This window comes from Channa argus, chromosome 1, assembly GCF_033026475.1.
Source record: "Channa argus isolate prfri chromosome 1, Channa argus male v1.0, whole genome shotgun sequence".
Classification (NCBI taxonomy): domain Eukaryota; kingdom Metazoa; phylum Chordata; class Actinopteri; order Anabantiformes; family Channidae; genus Channa; species Channa argus.
In genome coordinates, this window is record NC_090197.1 from 49,759,631 (window position 1) to 49,779,959 (window position 20,329).

Sequence of the window (20,329 nt, forward strand, 5' to 3'; positions counted from 1 at the left end):
ATTTATTTATAAACTTGTGTAGCTTGCATTGTTTTGTTTTAAATGGCATTTATTTGTTCATTTGAAAGTTGCATCAATCGGTGATGAGGATGCGATGACTTTTTCTGCACACTTGTTTTGTCTGTCTCTCTGCATGTGTTAACGTGCACACTGTATATTCAAGTGTTATAAGGGCTTTAATTAACACTCAAAGCGCTTTACACTGCTTCTTATTCACGTATTCGAACCAAAAGCTGCTCCAACGACCCCTCTACCTTATTGTGTATGACTTTTAAAAGCTAAATTAATTTTGTCTAATATAGTTTAGGGGTACCCATAAGAAATGCTTTTCAATGTATGTGCATGTGTATACTCTGTCTCAGAGTGTGTGTGAGTCTGACTTCATTTGCTATTGTGCATACATGCATTCATTATTAGACTAAACAAGGGAGAATACGTTCTTTCACGGGCTCTCACCATGTTCACCAGTATGCGCTCTCCTGTGGGGTGGATGGCTAGGGCCTCATCATACAGGCCTTTAGCTTCCTCAAGTTGGCCCCGAAGCTCAGCCAGGTGGCCACGCTGCAGAAGCACAGAGTGCGAGTTGGGGAAGAGCGAGCTGGCTTCAGCTATGCAGAACTGGGCCTCCTTAAGCCGGCCATCCGCCATGAACAGCTCCCCTGCAGGCAAAAATGGAGTAAAAGAGTAAAGAGGCGATAGAGAACAGCAAAGGGAGGAGAGGGCAAAGGAATTAGGAGAAGGAAAGGAGAGTAAACATGGATGAATAAAAGATGGACGATCGGTGAATGAGAGTAAGGAGGGAAGAACAGTGACAGAGACGACCTAACCGAGAGTCTAGTAGCATCATGTTAAAATGTAAACTGTGCAGTGCTCAAATGCAAACACAAAACACTGCTTTTAGATGGAGACACACACACACACACACTCGCAAGGAGCATGATAGAGAGTGGGAGCAGTGTGGTGCCTGGGAAGTCATGAAAGTCTTGCCTAAATATGGCCATCACAAACTTAAGCTGCCTGCCTCCTTTCTTTGTTGCAGCTGGGAAGATGAGGATAAACCCCAGACACACACACACACACACACACACACACACACACACACAAAAAAAAAACGCCTACAAGCACTAAAATGTCCAATAAGACCTCGTACAGAGAGCTGACCAAAAGCCCAGCCCCTGAAGCTGGAGTGGACCAATGTGCGGATGGCATCCTGCAGTACGGTTCTGTCAGTGATTCTCATGAGTAAACACTGGGTCAACACCCAGCGAAACCCTGAGATCTCTACGGCTCGAAACACTGTCAGACCTCTGAGTGAGAAATAGTGAACTGTATTGTGCAAATATCTAGCATGCATTGTCTGCTCTTGAGCGCTGTGTGAAACCATGTGTGCCTTTGGTAGCAGATGTTTTGTTTGTTTAGCTGTGTCTCATAGATGCACAGATGGGAAATATGTTATGCATGCACGCCAACTCTGCGACACGAAAAACAGCCCTTTCATAGCCTGGGGGGGTTCCTCTTTTCATTTTGGTGGTTACATAAGGGCTTTTCCTGTTCCTCACCTGAGCTCCAAAAAAAAAAAAAAAAAGATTATTGGATACCTGTGTACATATAGTCCATTTATACTGTCACAGGTGTTTGTGAGTTTATTAACTGCTACATACCAACATTTTAAATGTGCTGTTCTGTCCTGTGTGGCTGATTAGGATATTGAGAGAAGAAGCCAACAGGAAGTCCAAAGGAATGCTGGGAAAGACCCAAGACCCCTGGTCCTGCGCGTGCACTTATGCGCCCCAACATTAACAGCGGTGGTCCTAATAATGTCATGAAGGACAAGGGGCACTTGCATGGCTGCTCTGAGCAATCTGCGGCTGCGGATGTATTAAAACCGCACCAGGTGGTATTAATGTTGGGGCTGATCAGAGTAGTTCAGTGAGCATGTTCTACTTCGCCTTGTTCTCAGCAGAAGAATAGCGGGGTCGAGAGTTTGGATGAGAAAAATAACCTTCAAATAACCCCAGCGCACCAGGGGATGTGACCCTTCAGCCCCTCCTCCCATATTATCCCGTAACATTAACATGCTGGTATGCCGCCACTTGGTTGCAGCATGGATTCCCATTCCCATGCCTCATCCACTGCAGCTGAGTGGATGGATAGACTGCTGTTTATGTGGAGCATCTCTGTACTCCTCTCTCTTCATTCCCACTAATGCTCTGGAAAATGTATTTCCACAGGCGATCTAAAAGCTGAATGGGTGCAAGTAATATTACTATGCATCACTGCCATTCTGCCCTTAAAAGAGCAGCGGTCACAGGTACTATATGCAGGTACAGCAAGCACTTCTACGTAAGGTATAAAGTATTTAACAGAACTTTAAATGGCTCTGACTACTAAATTGTTAACACGTTCTCTATTTTCCCATGTTTGTAAAGGCAGGAGTTCCAGAAAATAGCAGCTATAATCACACTAAACTGTGTGAGCAAAGGTAAAGAAATATCTTCTTTGGCAGTAACTTTTGTGTTGAGTATCTGTCTGACATTATGGTTTTCTTTTTACATATTGCTTTTTCATACATAGGGGAACTTAAGTATGTTTTATGACTGCAATGCTTAAAATACTGTGCATAAACAATGTCACACTCCCAAGGGAGACTGAACTTCAACTCCGCATGTTAAGCAGGTCAGAGGCTCCACCGATTTGCATGTTACAGTCTATGCAAAAATGTCCACTAAATATTCACATCAGATATTAGGATTTTATTTTATCTTGATCAGGATTCACCATTCTTTGTTGGCCAGGACTGGGACAGGTTAAAAGCTATTGGATGAGTCTTCAATTCAATTTGTACAAACAATCCTGGTCCCTAGAGGATGAGCCATTGTGAGTCCCTGCATTGGTGATCCCAACATTTAGCGTGCTGAGATTATTATTCAGCTTACAGCAGCACATATGTATTGCTGTAGTATTTTAAATAAGTTAAATGTTAAATTGTCTGAAAGTAGTGACTTGTCCATTTTTACTTGCCTACGGGACTATTATTCATAAAACTCAATGACATGGGAAAACATGAAACCACCGATATTTTGAGCTTACAATCAATAAATACATGTGCAGACTTTTCTTGTGTTTGCAGTTGAAAACAAAAGAATGTAGGACACGCTGTGACTTCATGTCTGACTCTACCACCAAAATGGATTTGCTGTTGACAGGAGGAATTTGAAATCCAATTAGCAAAATTGAGTTATAGTCATGTGTGTTGCTGTCATACCAGCCTGCAGCCAAATGCGTTCCAGCGTGGTCCAGATGTAGGTAGGTCCATGGCGATGGGAAGAACTGATGTTGGAAACCTCAGAGAGCGCCGCTTCCAGACGAGAAACGGCAACTGACGAAGGGCTCAACGAACCTGGCAGAAGTACAGGGAAAGCAAGCAGCCACCATGAAGACGACTGCAGACTGGTTTATATGATGTACCTGCAACTACGCTGACTGGAAAAACTGAAAATTGGATAACGTCAATGAGGGACATGGAACAAACTACCGTATCTGACAAACTGTATTTTAAAGCAATGAATGCTTTAATCTTTTAGTTATACTGAATTATAAATATGCGTTTTTCTTGTTCAGTCATTGTCAAGTTTTTATGCCAAACTTTGCAAATATAACAAGACTGAATATGAGACATCATCACACTGTCATCAAATCATTCGTTCATTTGCCAGCAGGGAGAGAAGAGAGCCATGCTGAATAATTCTTTTTATTACGAGAGGAAATTTCATGTGAGTGAAGGGCAAGTGTGCAAGACCCTTGATCCTGCTCGAAGCACAGGTGTGAAGATGAGTCACATCATTAATATTTAAACCGCACATCTGCACTCAGGCAAACAGGGAAACATGGTTTTAATCTAGAGCTGTGGACTGGGGCTAACCTACACATTCAGCCTTCTCATTGTTTTCCTACTCAGCACCAAAGGAAAAAGGCAACTGTGTTTAGTTTAAGAATCAAGCAGACCAGTGGAGGTGTCCTGGAAGTCAGGCAAGGTGAGGTGGATGGAGGGCTTTCTGCCCGATTGGCTGACCTCTGTCCTCTCAGCCACTGGTAAACTGCTGCTGTCATCTGTCTCACTGCAAAAAAACAGGCACGCAACAATGAAGACCTGTACAGTATAGTGCAAACATGACAGTGGCGAGCAAAAGTAAGTGAAGCCCTTTGGCACTTGGGTTATGATTTTACTATTTACTTGCTTTGCGTCTGCTAAATGACTAAATATGAATCTAAATGCCAATGCCTTAGTAGTAGTCATATTTATCATAATGAACAAACACAATATACATTAATCACCGCATTTCTCTTGTACATACTTAATAACGTATTCACTGTGTAGGTCGGAGCAACGACAGCACCATATGTGGATCCATCAGCCAATGACATCAACAATGGTACTTTATTAAGTAAAGCTAATTTACAGTTCTATTCATCTGCAAAAAAACACATTTTCAGTTTGTTCTTTGACAAGAAGCATCAGCAGATGTGAACTCCTGCCTTACAAAAGAAGAAAAAAAAGTTCCCAGTAGACTCAAGCTCATTTGTAAGGCCAGCTAAGCCGAACTGTCTGTATCTATGACAACAAAAGCCAAGCTGGGGAGATGAGAGGTCCTGTCCACTTTCTATAATGCTTTTGTGTTGTGCCTGCTTTGTCTAAAAGTGACTGCACGGTGGCAATGGTCAGTGTGGTACTGTGACCCCCAAGCTTCCCCAGAACAGTTTCCTTCCCAGAACAAGCTTCCTTATCCCACTTCCATCATGCATAGCAGTAAAACGCTTGAGCAGGGAGGTAAAGCACATTCTAGCTTCACATGATAACACACTGTGTACGCTCACCTGGAGCGGCTGACATCGTAGCGGCTTTGCCAGCGTTGCAACATTTCTTCACAGGTCTGCAGGGCTGCAGCCGGACCAAACAGGGCCTCTTCAAGCTTTACTTTAGTAAAGAGCAAACTGGAGCAAAACACACACACACATACACACACACACCATTGTTGTTTAATGTTATGATGCTTTTTATGTTTTATTGCCATATCATGTACTTATGGACCCTTATTATACAGTAAACAGGACCAAAATAGTATGGCTGTTTGTGTACCCATATGGAAACTACATTTTTAAGTCAGTTTCGTTGCTTGAAGGAACGGTTCTTATTATCACTCATCACATCACATAACAACTCTAAACATGACATCCAGATTCAAGGACATCAACTCTAAGTTTGCATGACACCAAGAAAGACTGAAAAACTAGACTGATGGGATTTCAGTTTTCCATTTTATGGAAAATAAAGGGGAATATAAACATGTCTAGCTGTACAAAGTAATGTCTTTGTGTTAGTTCCTGGGCTTTGATACTAGCTCAGCAAGTGCAGAGACCCACCAACATCTCCCTCAGATACACATGGATTAATAGACGCAGTGAGGGAGTAAAGACAGCCACCAACTACATGCTGTAAGAGTGTGTGTGTGTGCATGTGTGTAATGTTTAGTGTATGTACTGCAGTGGAGGTTGATGAGTAGAGTGTTTCCGCTCAGCCCTTTTGGTATAAGACAACTGGTTAAGTGATGTGGGAGTCTCGGATGTGTGTGTGTGTGTGTGTGTTTAGTAATTGCCAGAAGGGGCTCTCAGAGGATGCAGTCTGTCATGGACATCACTCATCCATGAGTGTGAGGCGAGAGAGGGAGTGAGACAAACAGACACTGTGGTGTTTGCCACATCTGACGCCCGCCTGCCTAGCTTTTCACTGCCTCCCTGTTGTTCAAGACTCCTCCAATTACTCTGTACTATCCTGTCAGAGGGTGATGGTGATAGGGGTGGGAGTGTGGCGGTGGTGTTGGAGAAAGGGAAGGACTCATGTCAGGGGAGAAAACTCTTGTTGAAATATGCCTCGTTACCAACTCACGGGTCAATGGACGATTGGGGGGTGTGTACAGTGTGTTTGTGTGGAGGGAGTGAGGAGAAGACGAGGTGATGTTGTAAAATGAAAAAAAATGAAATTGTATGTGTGTGGGAGGAAGTATGCTTGATTTTCGGATGTGCGGATGACAAGTGCTGCTGAGGGATGTTGTGTTAAGGATACGCTTGCCAGGAGGGGTCCACCGAGTGTGTGTGTGTGTGTGTGATTGTATGTCTCTCTAGGCTCCACATTACGAGTGTGGCAAAACATTTAAAAGCACTGTGATGGTGTAAACCCAGCCTAGTGTTGAAATGTGACAAGGTGTCTGTGTGTGGGTGTATATCACACAGGGAATTCTGTTCAATGTACAGTTGTTTCTTATACAGCGTGATGAACCATTAAAACTAACCGTGAATCGTCATAATATTTGAATTATTTACAGTCCACCGGCGACGTGCTGCCACAACAAGCACCAACCTCCTGAACACAATCTCAGAGTGGCCACTTCTGCAATGGCTTCAAACGTGGTCCACTCAGATTACATGTCTTCAGCCTCCCCCCGGATGCAGGAGAAATTCTTCCGAAGGTCAGAGACAAAGATCCAATGCACAAGGGCCTTAACCAGGCATTCTCAGTACACCCCTACCATACATTTGGGTTTACTAGGTCTTTCCAGCATTCTCCCCATCACCTAATCTAACTCACCAACGGCTTGTTGACAGCTCTGCTCCTCTCTTTACCCGAGTGTCCAAGACATACGGCTCCAAATCTGATGATATGACCACAAAGTCATTGACTGACCTATGACTTAAAGTGTTCTGGTACCAAGTAAACCTGTGAACAACCCTTTGTTATGGCCAACCCCTGACTAGCACAAAAGTCGAATCCGACAGGCTGTTCCTCCCAATTAGAGCCATCTAGAGCTCTAGCCAGCTAGAGCCATCCCCTCAGCAACTTCTAGTTGCATAGAGGCGACCCTCTCATCCCACAGGGAGAACTCCAACGCAGCAGCACTTAGCCAGGGATGTGTGTGTATTCCCACACTCACCTGATACCTATTATTCTGGGCAACTCCAGAAAGGAAGAATCCAATTCCCCTCTACGAGTTTGGTTCCACAGCCGGTGCCATGTTTAGTGATAAGCCCAACTGGATGAAGTGTCTTGCGCCAACTCGGGCTACATCCCCAACAGGGAGGTGAGGTTCCGCAATTCTAGAACTAGCTTGTGAAACCTGCGATCAGCACGCCTAGACTACCTAACTTGCCTGCTGACCAGCTTACATCATACCAAACTTGACTCCTCTCCCTGAAGGTATTGGGTCCACAGGGTGATGGCTACTTGCTATTTCTTCAGGCTGTGCCTGACGGGGCCCCATGAACAAAGGTCTGTACTGCCAACACTTGACATAGATTTGTTCAAGGGGCATAAAGAAACGTTTCACAGGCTGAATGTTATCTGCAGGTCACCATTTGGGAAACCCCACACTGACTTAGTTTAACTAAACTAAACTCGGTTCTATAAGGACAGAGTACTTTCCATCTTGTTTTCACCCCCTGATCACATACTAGTGTTTCTCTTTTACAGCAGCACCAGAAAAGATAGATTTGATCTAGATTACAGCAAACCAAACTACACGAGTGTAGAAGTGTAGAGTATGAGGGTGAATGGTGGCAAGCGGCTCCGCATAAATAATCAGTGGTGGCCAGGTAGAAGTGGTGGGTGCCAGCGTAACTCCATATAAAAATAACCAATAATTTTCCCTTGAAAAAAGTAGTACATCTCCAGTATTACTCATTCTGCACTCCCACAGATCAGTGTGTGTATTCTCTACAAGCACACAAGTGCATCCAGACCCACAGGCACACACACAGTTGAGATTCCATCACTTCAGGGGGCATAAAATGTATTCTCTGAAGTTTTGCCTAACCACTACATGACTAGCTCCTAATCATCCTAACCTAAGTCTAACTTCTCTCTAAATCGTAGGTCTTCACTGCCAATACAAAAGATGTATATATATGTATATACACACACACACACATACACACACACACACATATATATATATATATATATATATGTATATATTTATATATATATATATATATATATATATATATATATATATATATAGAGAGAGAGAGAGAGAGAGAGAGAGAGAGATCACATATTTGCTTACTTTGAGTATGAGAGCATACACAGTGAGTTGACATGCAGCTCATACAGATGAACACAAACATTACTGTTGCTTGTCATGCAAAAACCTGTTAGACAAATGGATATATATATATATATATATATATATATATATATATATATATATATATATACACACATACATATATATATATATATCTTATCGGGTTCAGGGTCATGTTGGGCTGAAGCCTATTACAGCTGTCACTGGACAAGAGACAGGGTACAACCTGGGCAGGTCAACGATTACTATATTTCCATATAATCCTTTATAGTTTTTTACATTTTTTAGATTTCATATATGTTCTGAAGTCTTCCCACCATAATGGCTTCAGTCTGGTTTCAGCTAAATGTAGCAGAGAAACAGAATTATGCTCTGTTACTAGGGCCCATCGTCTCAAATTGAGTCTTTGTGTAGAATATAGGACATCTGGATGATACATGTGTACAATGATAATGTCTCAGATTGTGGACAGACAATGACACAAAGCATGTATGGAGAAGTTCTATAGGTTAAGTTTTCATGCATTGACATTTGTTAGCCAACAGGAAAAAACATTTTTGATGTCGTTTTGTACAATAGCTGATGTAATGAGATGTTTTGCCGAGAAACCTCTCTCTCTTGTATATGATATCAACCATTAGGAAAAAAGATAGCAGCTTTTCAAGACAAGACTCAAATGCTAATATTAGTCATTCTCTTTTTCACACACGCACACACACGCACGCGCACACATAGACACACACACACACACACACACCATATCAAGCCTCGGCTTTCTCAATCTGTAGCAGAATCCCATTTCACATTGAAATGCATGCCGGTTTACTGGCTGTTTAAAATTTCAAAGAACACAGAGAAATGAAAGAGAGAGAGATGAAAAAGATGAGAGCAAAGGAGAGAAAAAGAGGGCGAGGAAGAAGGACAGATCGAAAGAGATGAAGAAGGAGCGACAGAAGACCGGGAAGAGGATGTGGGAGAAACGGAGGAAGGATGAATTCAGTATGCTACAGCGAGCTGACAGTTTGCTGTGGTGCAAAGAGGCCGTGGCTAACAAGAATCACACACGTTCATGCACACATGCACAATGACACACAAACATGCATGCGCAAGATTACAACCTTTTGCACACATGCTCTAACATCCCCTCACCACCACTACACACACACACACACACACACACACACACACACACACACACACACACACACACACAGACAGACACACACTGTAGTGGAATGCCCAGCGCCAGGCACGAGCCAAGCTTTGATGTCTGATGCTCGCTCACACATCTAAAGCAAGTGATATTCAATGAGCTTGTTGTTGTTGTTTTTTTCCCATCTCTCTGCAGGTGGGTTTCCATCAGCTAGTTTTTTAATAATTTCAAGTCTGATTTTTACAAGCAGAAAGTGACAAAGAGCAACGGAAACAGTGAATTAATTACGACATACTGTATATGCAGCAATTACCAGATGTTTCTTGGCTCATTTGCAACACATTTACTTGCATCTTCTTGAAAAATATTTTATGCTTTACGCTAAGACACTACTCTGCATCAAGCCAACAAGCTGTACACTTACTTGTTAACCAATTTTAAAAAGATGGTTATGATCATTCATGAAGATTCTGAAGAACTTTTATCTCACCCCAGTTTCTAACCCTAATCATCTTCATTTAGTGCTTAACCCTGCCCTAACCAGGCCTCTTGCTATCCAAACTATCTGCATTTTGGAGTGTTCAGAGCAAAGAAATTGTCCAAAACTGGCTGCGCTTTTGGATCCATTGTACGCAACATAATCTGCCATATTGTTTCCTGGTACCAAAAGCTGTGCCTTCCTAGTTAGAATCATAAGTTCAATAGGTCATATAAAAAAAAGCTAGAGATAAACTACCAATTTTGTAGGACAGGTTGTTGTTTTTGCGAATATGTAGTAACTTTATTGTGAAGTAACTTGATCATATTTTACGCTGCCTGCTGCGGCTATATAGAAGGATTATCAGAGGTTTGCAAATTAACACTACAGAACGCATCTTTTCACTTAAATTTTTAATAGAGAAAAGTTCTAAAACTCCACGTAAACAGTGCATTCAAAGGCTCCTGTAAACCAGACTCCTAAACCGTACTGACAGACTAAAACTGTAAGCTCTGGGCAGCGTGTAGCAGAGCGTAGCAGCGTGTAGCAGAGTGTAGCAGTGACGGAGGACGCCGAAGGAGAGCTAGGCAGATGCAATTCCGGCTGGTGCAAACATGAGACTCAGCAAACCCCTGCTCCTCTCAGCCCTCCCTCGCCACACAACTCCACTCCACTATGCTCTTCTACCATCTGCTATGCTTTGCCACTGCCACGATGCTTCAGGTGAAAACGTGAGGTGCAAGCCTCACTCGCAAAACCTTTAGAAGCGACTCTCTGCACTGTTGCGAGTCTGACTTCACAGGAAGCATCAACAGCATCTATAAACAATGTTTTACAATGTATTTCCTACTCAACATCATGCAAAGGTACATAGTGTACTATAGCTTTAAGTAATTGTTCACAACCATATTGTTATAATTGACTTGAGAGGATCTGTAATATATGTTTCCAGTATAATTAGTTACCCAATTATCATAGCCAAACATACTGTGGCACTAGACTCGACTCGAGTTGCAATGTCACACTCAAAACTACTCTACTCCTTCATTTTTAGACAGAGAGGTGTGAACATAGCTGTTTGGCAAGGTCAGGTTAGCGCGGATATTTCAGGCCCATGCAGTTCTAGTGTCTATGTCTCCTCCCAGCTCTCAATTGGCTGAGTTCATGTTTGTCTTACTGGCATGCAGACGTTTTTAAAATTATTGTTTTCATACACGACATTTTAGATGTTGTATATATGAATATGAAGAGTTCATTTTATATTCAGCTTTTTCATTCAGCAAACTAATAATAGGTATCCATTTGTATCCCTCTCTTTTTCTTCCTCTCTGACTCAGTGTCTCTCTCTCTCCCGCTCCATATCAACAGTTTGGGAACAACAACTGATGCTGTCTGCTCTACCCATATGACCTCATGGTTACCGAGGCGATGGGGATTCCTGGCGCAGAGAGAGATGTGATTGGCTGAGCCCAGAAAAGAGCTCTGAAATGGGTCAAAGCAGTCAAGTGTCTCTACAGAGGAGGTGTGTGTGTGTGTGTGTGTGTGTGTGTGTGTGTGTGTGTGTGTGTGTGTGTGTCTAAGTGCGTGATTGTAGACAGAGAGAAAAGATTTCATCCAAATTGTACATACAGTACTGATCAGTAAAGCTTGTGTAATTATAAAACCATCATCTTCCCTGCATCCACCCACTCTGTCTCCGTGTTTTCTTCTTCCTGCCAGGCTCTCACATCCCTCCTTCCCTTCATTGTTTCATCAATTTTCTTGTTTTTCTGCATTTCCTCTCTTTTTTCCCTCCTAACTGATACACGGATGTACCCAACTGTTTGTGCTGGGACCATGGAGGTCAACACTGACCCCAAATGGTCGCATTTTGAAATACCTTACTAGGCTTTGTAATAAAAGAGAAAACACATCAGAAAGACGATGCAACATGCTTCCATATTATGGTTAGTGTGAAATAACTGGCCTGCTTAGTTGAGGTTGTTTGTCTCCGATAAAATAGAGCTTCGTCCACAGCTAATGAAGATGCTTTTAGTATTCCTGTAGGTCATGGCACAAAGGTGACATAGGGAACGTATGGCTCGAGACACTGACCCCTGATCGACGGGTAACGAAATCCCTCACCGTAAATTTGTCCTTTCAAGGAGCCCTTCCTTCCCAAACACGATAAGAGTGTCTTCATTTGTATGTTTTCACCTGCTTAGGATGCAAGGTGTCACAGGTTCTCTCAGTTTTGCGCTAGCTCCGAGATCAAAGCTACAGTGTTAAAGGGGGCATGGGTACCGCAATGCAGGCCTCTGGCACGTCTAAATAAGGCATTACGTGTGTGTGTGTATTTGGCCTCTAACACAGTGGAGCTGAGACACCCTATCCCTACAGAGAGAACTGAAGTTAGTACAAGGCCTTGCTGCACCACTTACTGGACCTAATCCTATACACACACACACACACACACACACACACACACACACACACTTCTTATACACATTTATTTCAAAATCTAGAAAACTCAGCAACTCAAACAGCGAAAGTCGAATGGCTTTTCCCCCAGCTCTCCAATGCTTTCACCAACATTTCATGTTGCATGTGTAAGTTGGGTGTAGTGGTGTAGTTTTACTTGAAGTTGTCGGGGTGCTGGCTAAGGGCCAGATTCAGGGTGTCCAGGGCATGACGATGGTGTTTCTGGGCACTCAACAGCAGGGTCAGCAGGTGGAGGGAGTGTAAGTCGTCACTACAGAGAGATAAAGCTGCCTGCAAGGGCTCCATGGCTCCAGACACCTGCCAGACATGTACCCACTTTAAGCTACAACTTATATGGGGTTTTCCAATGTGTAATATCTGTTGTTGATTCCTGCAGCGTATATTAAAGTTTCCATTCATTTGCTTATACCTGGCGTACAAGTGCCAGCTGCAGAGCCAGGTACATAGCAATATTAGCATCCTGGGGGTCTAATGAATGAGCCCTGTGGAGGAGGGACATAGTAGTCAGCAGAGCTTAAATATTTTTTAAAACCTCACGTCACACATTCTAAAACAATAGATGTTAGTGTCATGCATTTGTTGCAGAACTAAAGATAAAACTACAGTATGTAACAAAGGTCAAGCAACTCCAGAACTTGAGTTGTTCCTAGTTAAAGTATAGATTTTACCTTAATGGTAACATGCTGATGCTTATACTGTTTACAGGTTGGAGGTTTTGGGTCATCCAGTGGTTGCACGGCTAAAACTAAGACACTACATATACTGCAAATAAAAACAACTGACCAACAGAGACACCCAATGCTGCAAAGGCTAGAAGAACTGGAACCTACTTGTGAAGAGCTTGCAGTGCTTTTTTGTTGGACTTATTCCGATCTGCTCTCAGAGTAGCTGCAAAGAGTAAAACGGATTTATTTTAGTTTTTTTATATTTTAACAGTAAATAGTTTGTGTTGTATAAAACGGGATAGTCGTGGTCCAAAATGTCCTCATACTTAAAGATCGAAATAGGTAATTGCTTTTCCATAAAGACACTTACGATCCAATTATCTCTGGCTCACTAATCGACAATTTAGATATTAGTCTTTTTTTATTGAAAGAATCAAAACAATGAGTTCTTGCTTAATGGGGAAAATGTTCGGGACTTTCCTGGAAACATCACAGTGATACCACTCCAGGAAGTCACCACACCCAGCCAAGACACAGTGCAGCACACCCACTTGATGTTAGGCAACACTTTACACTTTACAGAGAAATACCATGTTCATTGGTGACATTTGGAAGGCAGATTCTTTTCATGCAAACCACGCTAGTCCAATGGATTGCTGTTCCCCTACTGCCTTAATTCTATGCAAAGCAAACCTGTTGCTGTAGCTTCATATTTAACACAGACATGACATGTGTGTGTCTGTTCATCTGACTTTCTGCAACACAGTTAATCTTCATCTTAACCAAACTGTCAAACTATTCCTTAAAGACACAACTTCAACCATGGCCTCTGGATTTAAGTCAAACGCTTTGTATATACAAAAAACAAAACCTCCTTCACGCCTCTCAGGAGATTTTGTGGCCTTCTGCCTTCACTTCCAACATCAGCATCATTGTTGCTTGCTTGGTTAAAAAGAAGTTGCTTGTCAGGAAAATGTAAACACAGGCCCTTTTATACATTTGAATAAATGATTCACGTTGTCAATACTCTGGTGACGACAGTCACAGTAGATTGGTCCGTTTGGTAGTGTAGAGTTTATCCATACCTTCAGAGGCCTGTAGGCTGCAGCTGAGTCCCAAAGCCAGGTAGGCCCTGGGTAGAAATTCTCCAGCTTCCTCCCCCATAGACACCACACTCTGGGACAAAGCCTCAGCCTCCTCAAACTGGACACACACATACAGTCATTTAGTATCTGCGGGATAGTTTGTTATATATATATATATATATATATATATATGAGATGTTTGCCAGTTGAAGTCACAGAGAAACCCAGCTAGATTATAAAGCTAGATAATACGGGACACATCTATTATTGTGAAGTACTGAGTTTATGAAAAGCCTGTGTAGCACTAAAAGCCTGACTGATTTGCAGTAGAGAATGGAGTATTGATGGCTGAGCCTGGTGTGTGTTTAGTCCAAGTAGATTCAGCTGAAGGGCGATGCAGAGTTTGCTGAAGGACACACACACACACACACACACACACACACACACACACACACACACACACACACACACACACACACACACACAGCAGTAGACTGCAGGTGGTGTGTGCCTCAGCTGAGCCCGGTTGCTCTGAGAGAATGACAAAAGTGTCACTCTGTGTGAGGTATGGCAGGTGGGTAGGTGGGCACAGGGGGGGTAATGCCTTTGACGGCACGCCAGTGCAACAAGCAAGCCAACTGCTCTGACACCCTTCCTCCCATCTCCCTGTCCTCCTTCTCTTCGTCTCTGCCTCTTCCTCTGAATCAAGTCCTTGTGAGTTCAAAGCTTGCACACAATAGACATTTAAACACGCAGCTGGTCCGTGCACATCTTAGGAGGATTATTTGGGGTTGTTTTTTTTATCCCTTGAAGGATGTGAAAGAAGAACATGTGGCTGTTGTTGGGTGAAAATTGACAAAAACTGCTCTTCAGGAATTTAGCAAAGCAGCTTTTCTTTCAGATCACCAATTGTACAGTTTGTGGGGATGTCGTCAGTGTGGAGGGGGCTCTCGTGTTGCTCTAAGGACTGTTACTGCTTCGTATGTAGCAGCACAATGCAAACCTGGAAAAAACATGAAGAAATAAATGATGTTTTGATCTGGCCTGTGGGCTACTGTGACAATGCAATAAGGAATAAAAACATGTTGCTGGCTGGATAACAGTCCAGAATGTTCACGGAGCTGATGGTGGATAATTGTGGCCCATTTATGTAATGCCCCACTGCACTATGGCCATAGTGTCCCATTGTGATTAAGGCTTTAAGCTCCTTAGTGTCGCTGCCATGATCTCCAGCCACTGACAGATGTGCTCTCTCCATTCGCCCGTTAGTACCTCTTTTCTAATCGCTGACCCCTTTCTTTCCCCTCTGTTGATGTGACTTTCCGCCTCCTGCCCAGCTCGCGAATAGCACGACCATCCTAGCTGGTCCAGCAGTGACCCCCAGGGTCAATCCCAATACATTAGCAACACAATGAGGCTGCGTGAGGACTTTCTCATGTGCCACACTGCATTCCCAAACATGCACACACCCATCACTCGCAGCAAACAAGCAGTCTAAACCCCCCCCCACCCACCCACCCACAGCCAGTGCACTGCAGAACTCTATGATGCAACTTCACCTTGCAGCTTATCATCTCATACTTGTTAGCTCTACCAGAGGGAGCAGAGTAAACTAAATGAAAATGAGCATGCATGGATTACAGAAGCCATTGTCCATGCACCGTGTTCGCATGGGGATTTGTAATGTATGTCAGTTCCAGATGGAGAATGGATCCTTGCTACTATGCCTGTAATCCTGTAAATTCAAACCCTACAAATATTTCTGTTCATATTCTGTGGACAGCGACTAAAGTGAAACTAAAAGTCTCCAACCTTTTTTGCCTGTCACTCCTAATACACGATACCTACACCAAACGTGCATTTAATGAAGGTGTGTGCATTCGAACTGATAAGTAATTTTCTCTCATCGACTTTCATTAGAACCACCCTAAAAGTGAAATACTGCAACTGAGTATTTCACAGCAAACGAGAGTAAGTTATGTTAGTCACTGTCTTGGCACAGACTGGTGCTGAATGTCATGTTAACATGCTCAAAATGCTAATGCTTGAAAGGTTGACGTTGCTGATATTGTTAACACACCAATGACGGGATTGTCTGATCAGATAGAAAGTATACGATTACAGTATAATTCTGACAAAAAGCGAAGTAGCTCATTAAAATGACTGGAAATCCCCCTGGGGAGGGTTCGACTGTGTGCACCAAATTTCAAAGTAATCCATCGAACAGAGCTATTTCTTTCAGAGTGTCAACCTAATGTGGGCGTTAAGAAGCAAAGTCAGGAGATCACCAAATGGCTAAATTGAGCAAATATTTTAGAGAAAAGTGTGAAGTATAATTTGTTGTACTCTGCTGGTAATCATCTCACGGCTCTGCACTGACTGATCACGACTGATTGCAAGAGTCAAAAAAGTAGGTTTGTTGTCATTTTTGAATGACTGCGAAAAAGCCTAAAACATTATTTTTGTACTATGTACAAACATTTCTTTTTTTGTGAGATACCCCTCTATGTGAATTGTGAGCAAACACTTAGTCGTGCAATTTTAGATGCTTCATTTGAATTATATTCAGGTTGATAAAAAGATTGAAGTGTTTGTTCTCTGTCCTCTGCCTTGTGAACCACTGATCAGTGGCTACGATAGCTCCTCTCTCTTAATAGCAGCAAAAGCCACATCATAGTGGTACAGACAGGGCGGACAGCTCCACCTACAGAAAGTCGTCCACAGAAAATCCAGTCTCAACAAGCAATATGTATTTCTGGGGAATGCAGTAAAAAAAAAAAAACATATGGCAAAGACGTTATTATTATCAGAGACACAGGGAGTGTGGGGCTCTATTTGGGATATACCCTCTCACACAGAAAAGGGGTTCTTATATTCTTATATATGTTTAAATCAGGCTCCCAAGTACTGACCCTCACCGGCAGGCGTGTGAATAATTTTTATTGTATGCATTTATGTCAAAGTTGTGTGTGTATTCACCCAGTGCAGTTGACCAATGCATATTTTAGCAGCAAACAGGGGCAATGACGGGTCCTCAGGTCTCATCCTGGCACACTCTTTAAACACAGACACAGCACCAACACCCTGCAAGACACACATTCAAATGTCAGTGGCAGATCATGATACAGTGCATCCAGAAATCCTTCCCAGAGCTTAACGTTTTCCACATCTTGCTATGTTACAGCCCCAAAATAGATCCAATTCATTATTTTCCTCAGAGTTCTACAAGCAATGCCCCATAATGACAATGTGAAAGATTTTGTTTGTCTTAAAATATTTAAAACAAATGTACAGTATGTACATAAGTATTCACAGCTTGTTGAAGCACCTGTAGCACCAATTACAGCCTCAAGTCTTTTTGCGTATGATGCTAAAAGCTTGGAATTTTTGGGCAGTTTTTCTATGCAGTACCTCTCAAGCACAGCCATTTCAGATCTGTTCAGAGATGTTCAATCGGGTTCAATCGGTTGACTCAAGGACATTCACAGAGTTGTCCTGTAGCTACTCCTTTGTTATCTTGGCTGTGTGCTTAGTGTCATTGTCCTGCTGAAAGATGAACCGTCGCCCCAGTCTGAGGTCCAGAGCGCTCTGGAACAGGTTTTCATCAAGGATGTCTCTGTACATCGCTGCATTCATCTTTCCCTCCATCCTGACTAGTCTCCTTGTTCGTGCCGCTGAAAAACCTCCCCACAGCCTGATGCTGCCACCACCATGCTTTACTGTAGGGATGGTATCGGCCAGGCGGTGAGCGGTGCCTGGTTTCCTCCAGACACGTCAAGTTCAATCTTTGTTTCATCAGACCAGAGAATTTTGTTTCTCATGGTCTGAGAGTCCTTCAGGTGGGCTGTGATGTTCCTTTTACTGAGTACTTATGTACATGTGATTTTTTTGTGTTATTTTTAATAAATCTCCAAGGATCATACACAAACTTCATTCCCGTTGTCGTTATGGGGTATTGTTTGTAGAATTTTGAGGAAAATGATGAATTTGATCCATTTTGGAATGAGGCTGTAACGTAACAAGGCGCTGGCAATAACTTTCTGGATGCACTGTAAATGTGACACAGCAGCCAGTTGTCATGCAGCCTCAGATGACACGGTTCCCTTTTAAGCGAGTGTATCAAACACACATCCACTGTCCTTACACAGCCCTAAAAGACCCATTTAGACACACAGTCACTCAATACATGTAGGTCAATCATTAATGGACCACATGCACATGCACACGTGTGCACACACACACACACACACACACACACACACACACATACACACACACTGGTCCTAAATAGAAGCGGATGTGACGACACTGAGGCGGCCCCTTCTCCTTCTAGGGACCAGCCTATTTCTAGAGCCCTCTATTGATCTGCACTGTCACTTTATCCTGCAACCCAGATCAATTTTTCGGTCACACACGTGGGCATACACACTCGCAAACACACATTCTCAGTCAGTCAGAGAGACACAAATTAAGTTAGAGAGGGTTGGAGCTCTTTCCAAGAACTTTTATTTAAAGATTGTATAGTTTGTTTAGCAGCAAATGTATTGAATAGTATTTTCCGATGTTTCAAATTGTGACTTAACAATGTCTGAATTTTCTACACGGAGTAAAATGCAGCAGAGTGGAGTTCTTTAGGGTGAATACCATTTGCTGCATGTCTATACATTAGGCTTAGTAAGAAAACCCCATTGTACCAGACAAACACATGGCAGAAGATGCACGTCTTCACTCCTTGTGGGTGAGTTGCTGCTACTGTATATAAAGAGAAATGAGCTCACCTTGCCAGCAGCCATGAGTGACAGGCCCAGCTGGTGCCAGAGGTGAAACTCATTGAACGAAAACTTCATGGCTCGTTCTAGACACTGGAGAAGAAACACACGTGCAGGCACACAAATACATACTTTAGTTACGTGAGCAGGTACAAGTCACAAGTATGTGTGAGGGTTGATCAGAGAGGTAGAAAATAGAGAAAAAAAAACAGAAAGAAATCTAAAGCACATCAAAAATTTGTTTTCAAGTTGCATTCGTGCTGCATCATTAAGAAACCAAATTTTAAGTCTGGAACACGGAGGTCAGGTGCATTGAATTTATTCACTCGTTTTTTTTCTTCTCCTTGGCTACATTCTTCTTGACTGTCAATCAGCACTCGCCACCCACTCTGTGCTGCTTCAGTACATAATGATGTGATTGATGTGTGTGTGGACGAGCAGAGGAGAGCGTGGAGCGCAGCTCAGTGAGATGTTGTCAGCCTCGAAGAAGTGAGCTAAACTAGGACAAAGGTCTTCGTGCTACTCTGATTAAATAATGCGCACTTATTAGAAAGGCTGCTGACCATTTAACATGCAGACAGAGGTGTCATGCTGTACAGAGATCCTACTTAAACCAGAACTTCTGTCTGGGATGATGCAACAAGAAGCTGGCATGGGCTTCACTTGCAGCACACATTAAAGCTGCTGTCGTTAGTTAACTCTGCTAAACCAGGCACCCGCCCTTTACAGATCCTAATGTGACCCCTGTTTAGAGGGTTAAGGTCAAACCAAGCCAAAGTGAGATGCAAAAATACTTGCGGGTTAAAAATAACTGGGTAAACAGACTCGAGCACTAATCTACTTGAAAAAAAAACAAAAACAATCAGTAATATGCAAGCTGTGATTAAGTCACAGAGAATCACACTACAGAAGCAGTTTCATGTAGCTCCAGATGATATTTTATCATCTTTCAGCTCAACGTTTTGGTTTACAGCAGTGGACAAGTCTTCTACTAATAAGAGCTTTTGAAGTGGCTTTGCTCATTTAAAGTGTCTTAGATGCTTTGTTGTTGCTTTTTTGTTGTTTTGTTGTTGCTTTTTGTTGTTGTTTTGTTGTTGCTTTTGTGCCTCTTTTCTTTTCTCTCTCCACTTTCCACTCACCCCAACCGGTCAAGGCAGATGGCCGCCCACCCTGAGCCTGATTCTGCTGGAGGTTTCTCCCATTAAAGGGAGTTTTTCCTCTCCACTGTTGCCCAGGGCTTGCTCTAGGGGGATTTGTTGGGTTGCTTCTACATACTTGTGTAGTCTGGACTTTATTCTGTAAAGTGCCTTGAGATGACTTTGTTGTTAATTGGCGCTATATAAATAAAGTTGAATTGAATTGAAAAATAGGAAGCCATGACATACTGTGAAGAAAACCCCCAAGAAGCTATAATTAATTATAACCTTTACATTTGTATGTTTCCTACTGTGATCATCAAATTATGCAGCATTGCTACTTGTACTTTTTGTACATTGACAATATTGCAATCATTTTAAATTATTTCCCTAAAACTCTTCAATATTTCCTGTGTATTTTTGA

At 42.6% G+C, this 20,329-nt stretch overlaps 1 protein-coding gene across 4 annotated transcripts in view; it reads right to left on the reverse strand.

Annotated features, from left to right (window-relative positions):
• ttc7a (tetratricopeptide repeat domain 7A) overlaps positions 1-20,329 on the reverse strand; it is a 48,446-nt gene that overhangs the window by 14,034 nt on the left and 14,083 nt on the right. For 2 of the 4 annotated variants that reach the window (XM_067473856.1, XM_067473831.1), the window contains exons 11-20: positions 18,779-18,862; positions 16,980-17,084; positions 14,001-14,118; positions 13,081-13,138; positions 12,660-12,732; positions 12,387-12,547; positions 4,876-4,992; positions 4,006-4,118; positions 3,266-3,400; positions 457-659 (exon numbers count right to left, since the gene is read on the reverse strand). In XM_067473856.1, the coding sequence (XP_067329957.1) occupies positions 457-659; positions 3,266-3,400; positions 4,006-4,118; positions 4,876-4,992; positions 12,387-12,547; positions 12,660-12,732; positions 13,081-13,138; positions 14,001-14,118; positions 16,980-17,084; positions 18,779-18,862 (1,167 nt within the window). The remainder of the gene's footprint in view (positions 1-456; positions 660-3,265; positions 3,401-4,005; positions 4,119-4,875; positions 4,993-12,386; positions 12,548-12,659; positions 12,733-13,080; positions 13,139-14,000; positions 14,119-16,979; positions 17,085-18,778; positions 18,863-20,329) is intronic. The other 2 variants (XM_067473850.1, XM_067473842.1) reach the window with 2 other exon arrangements.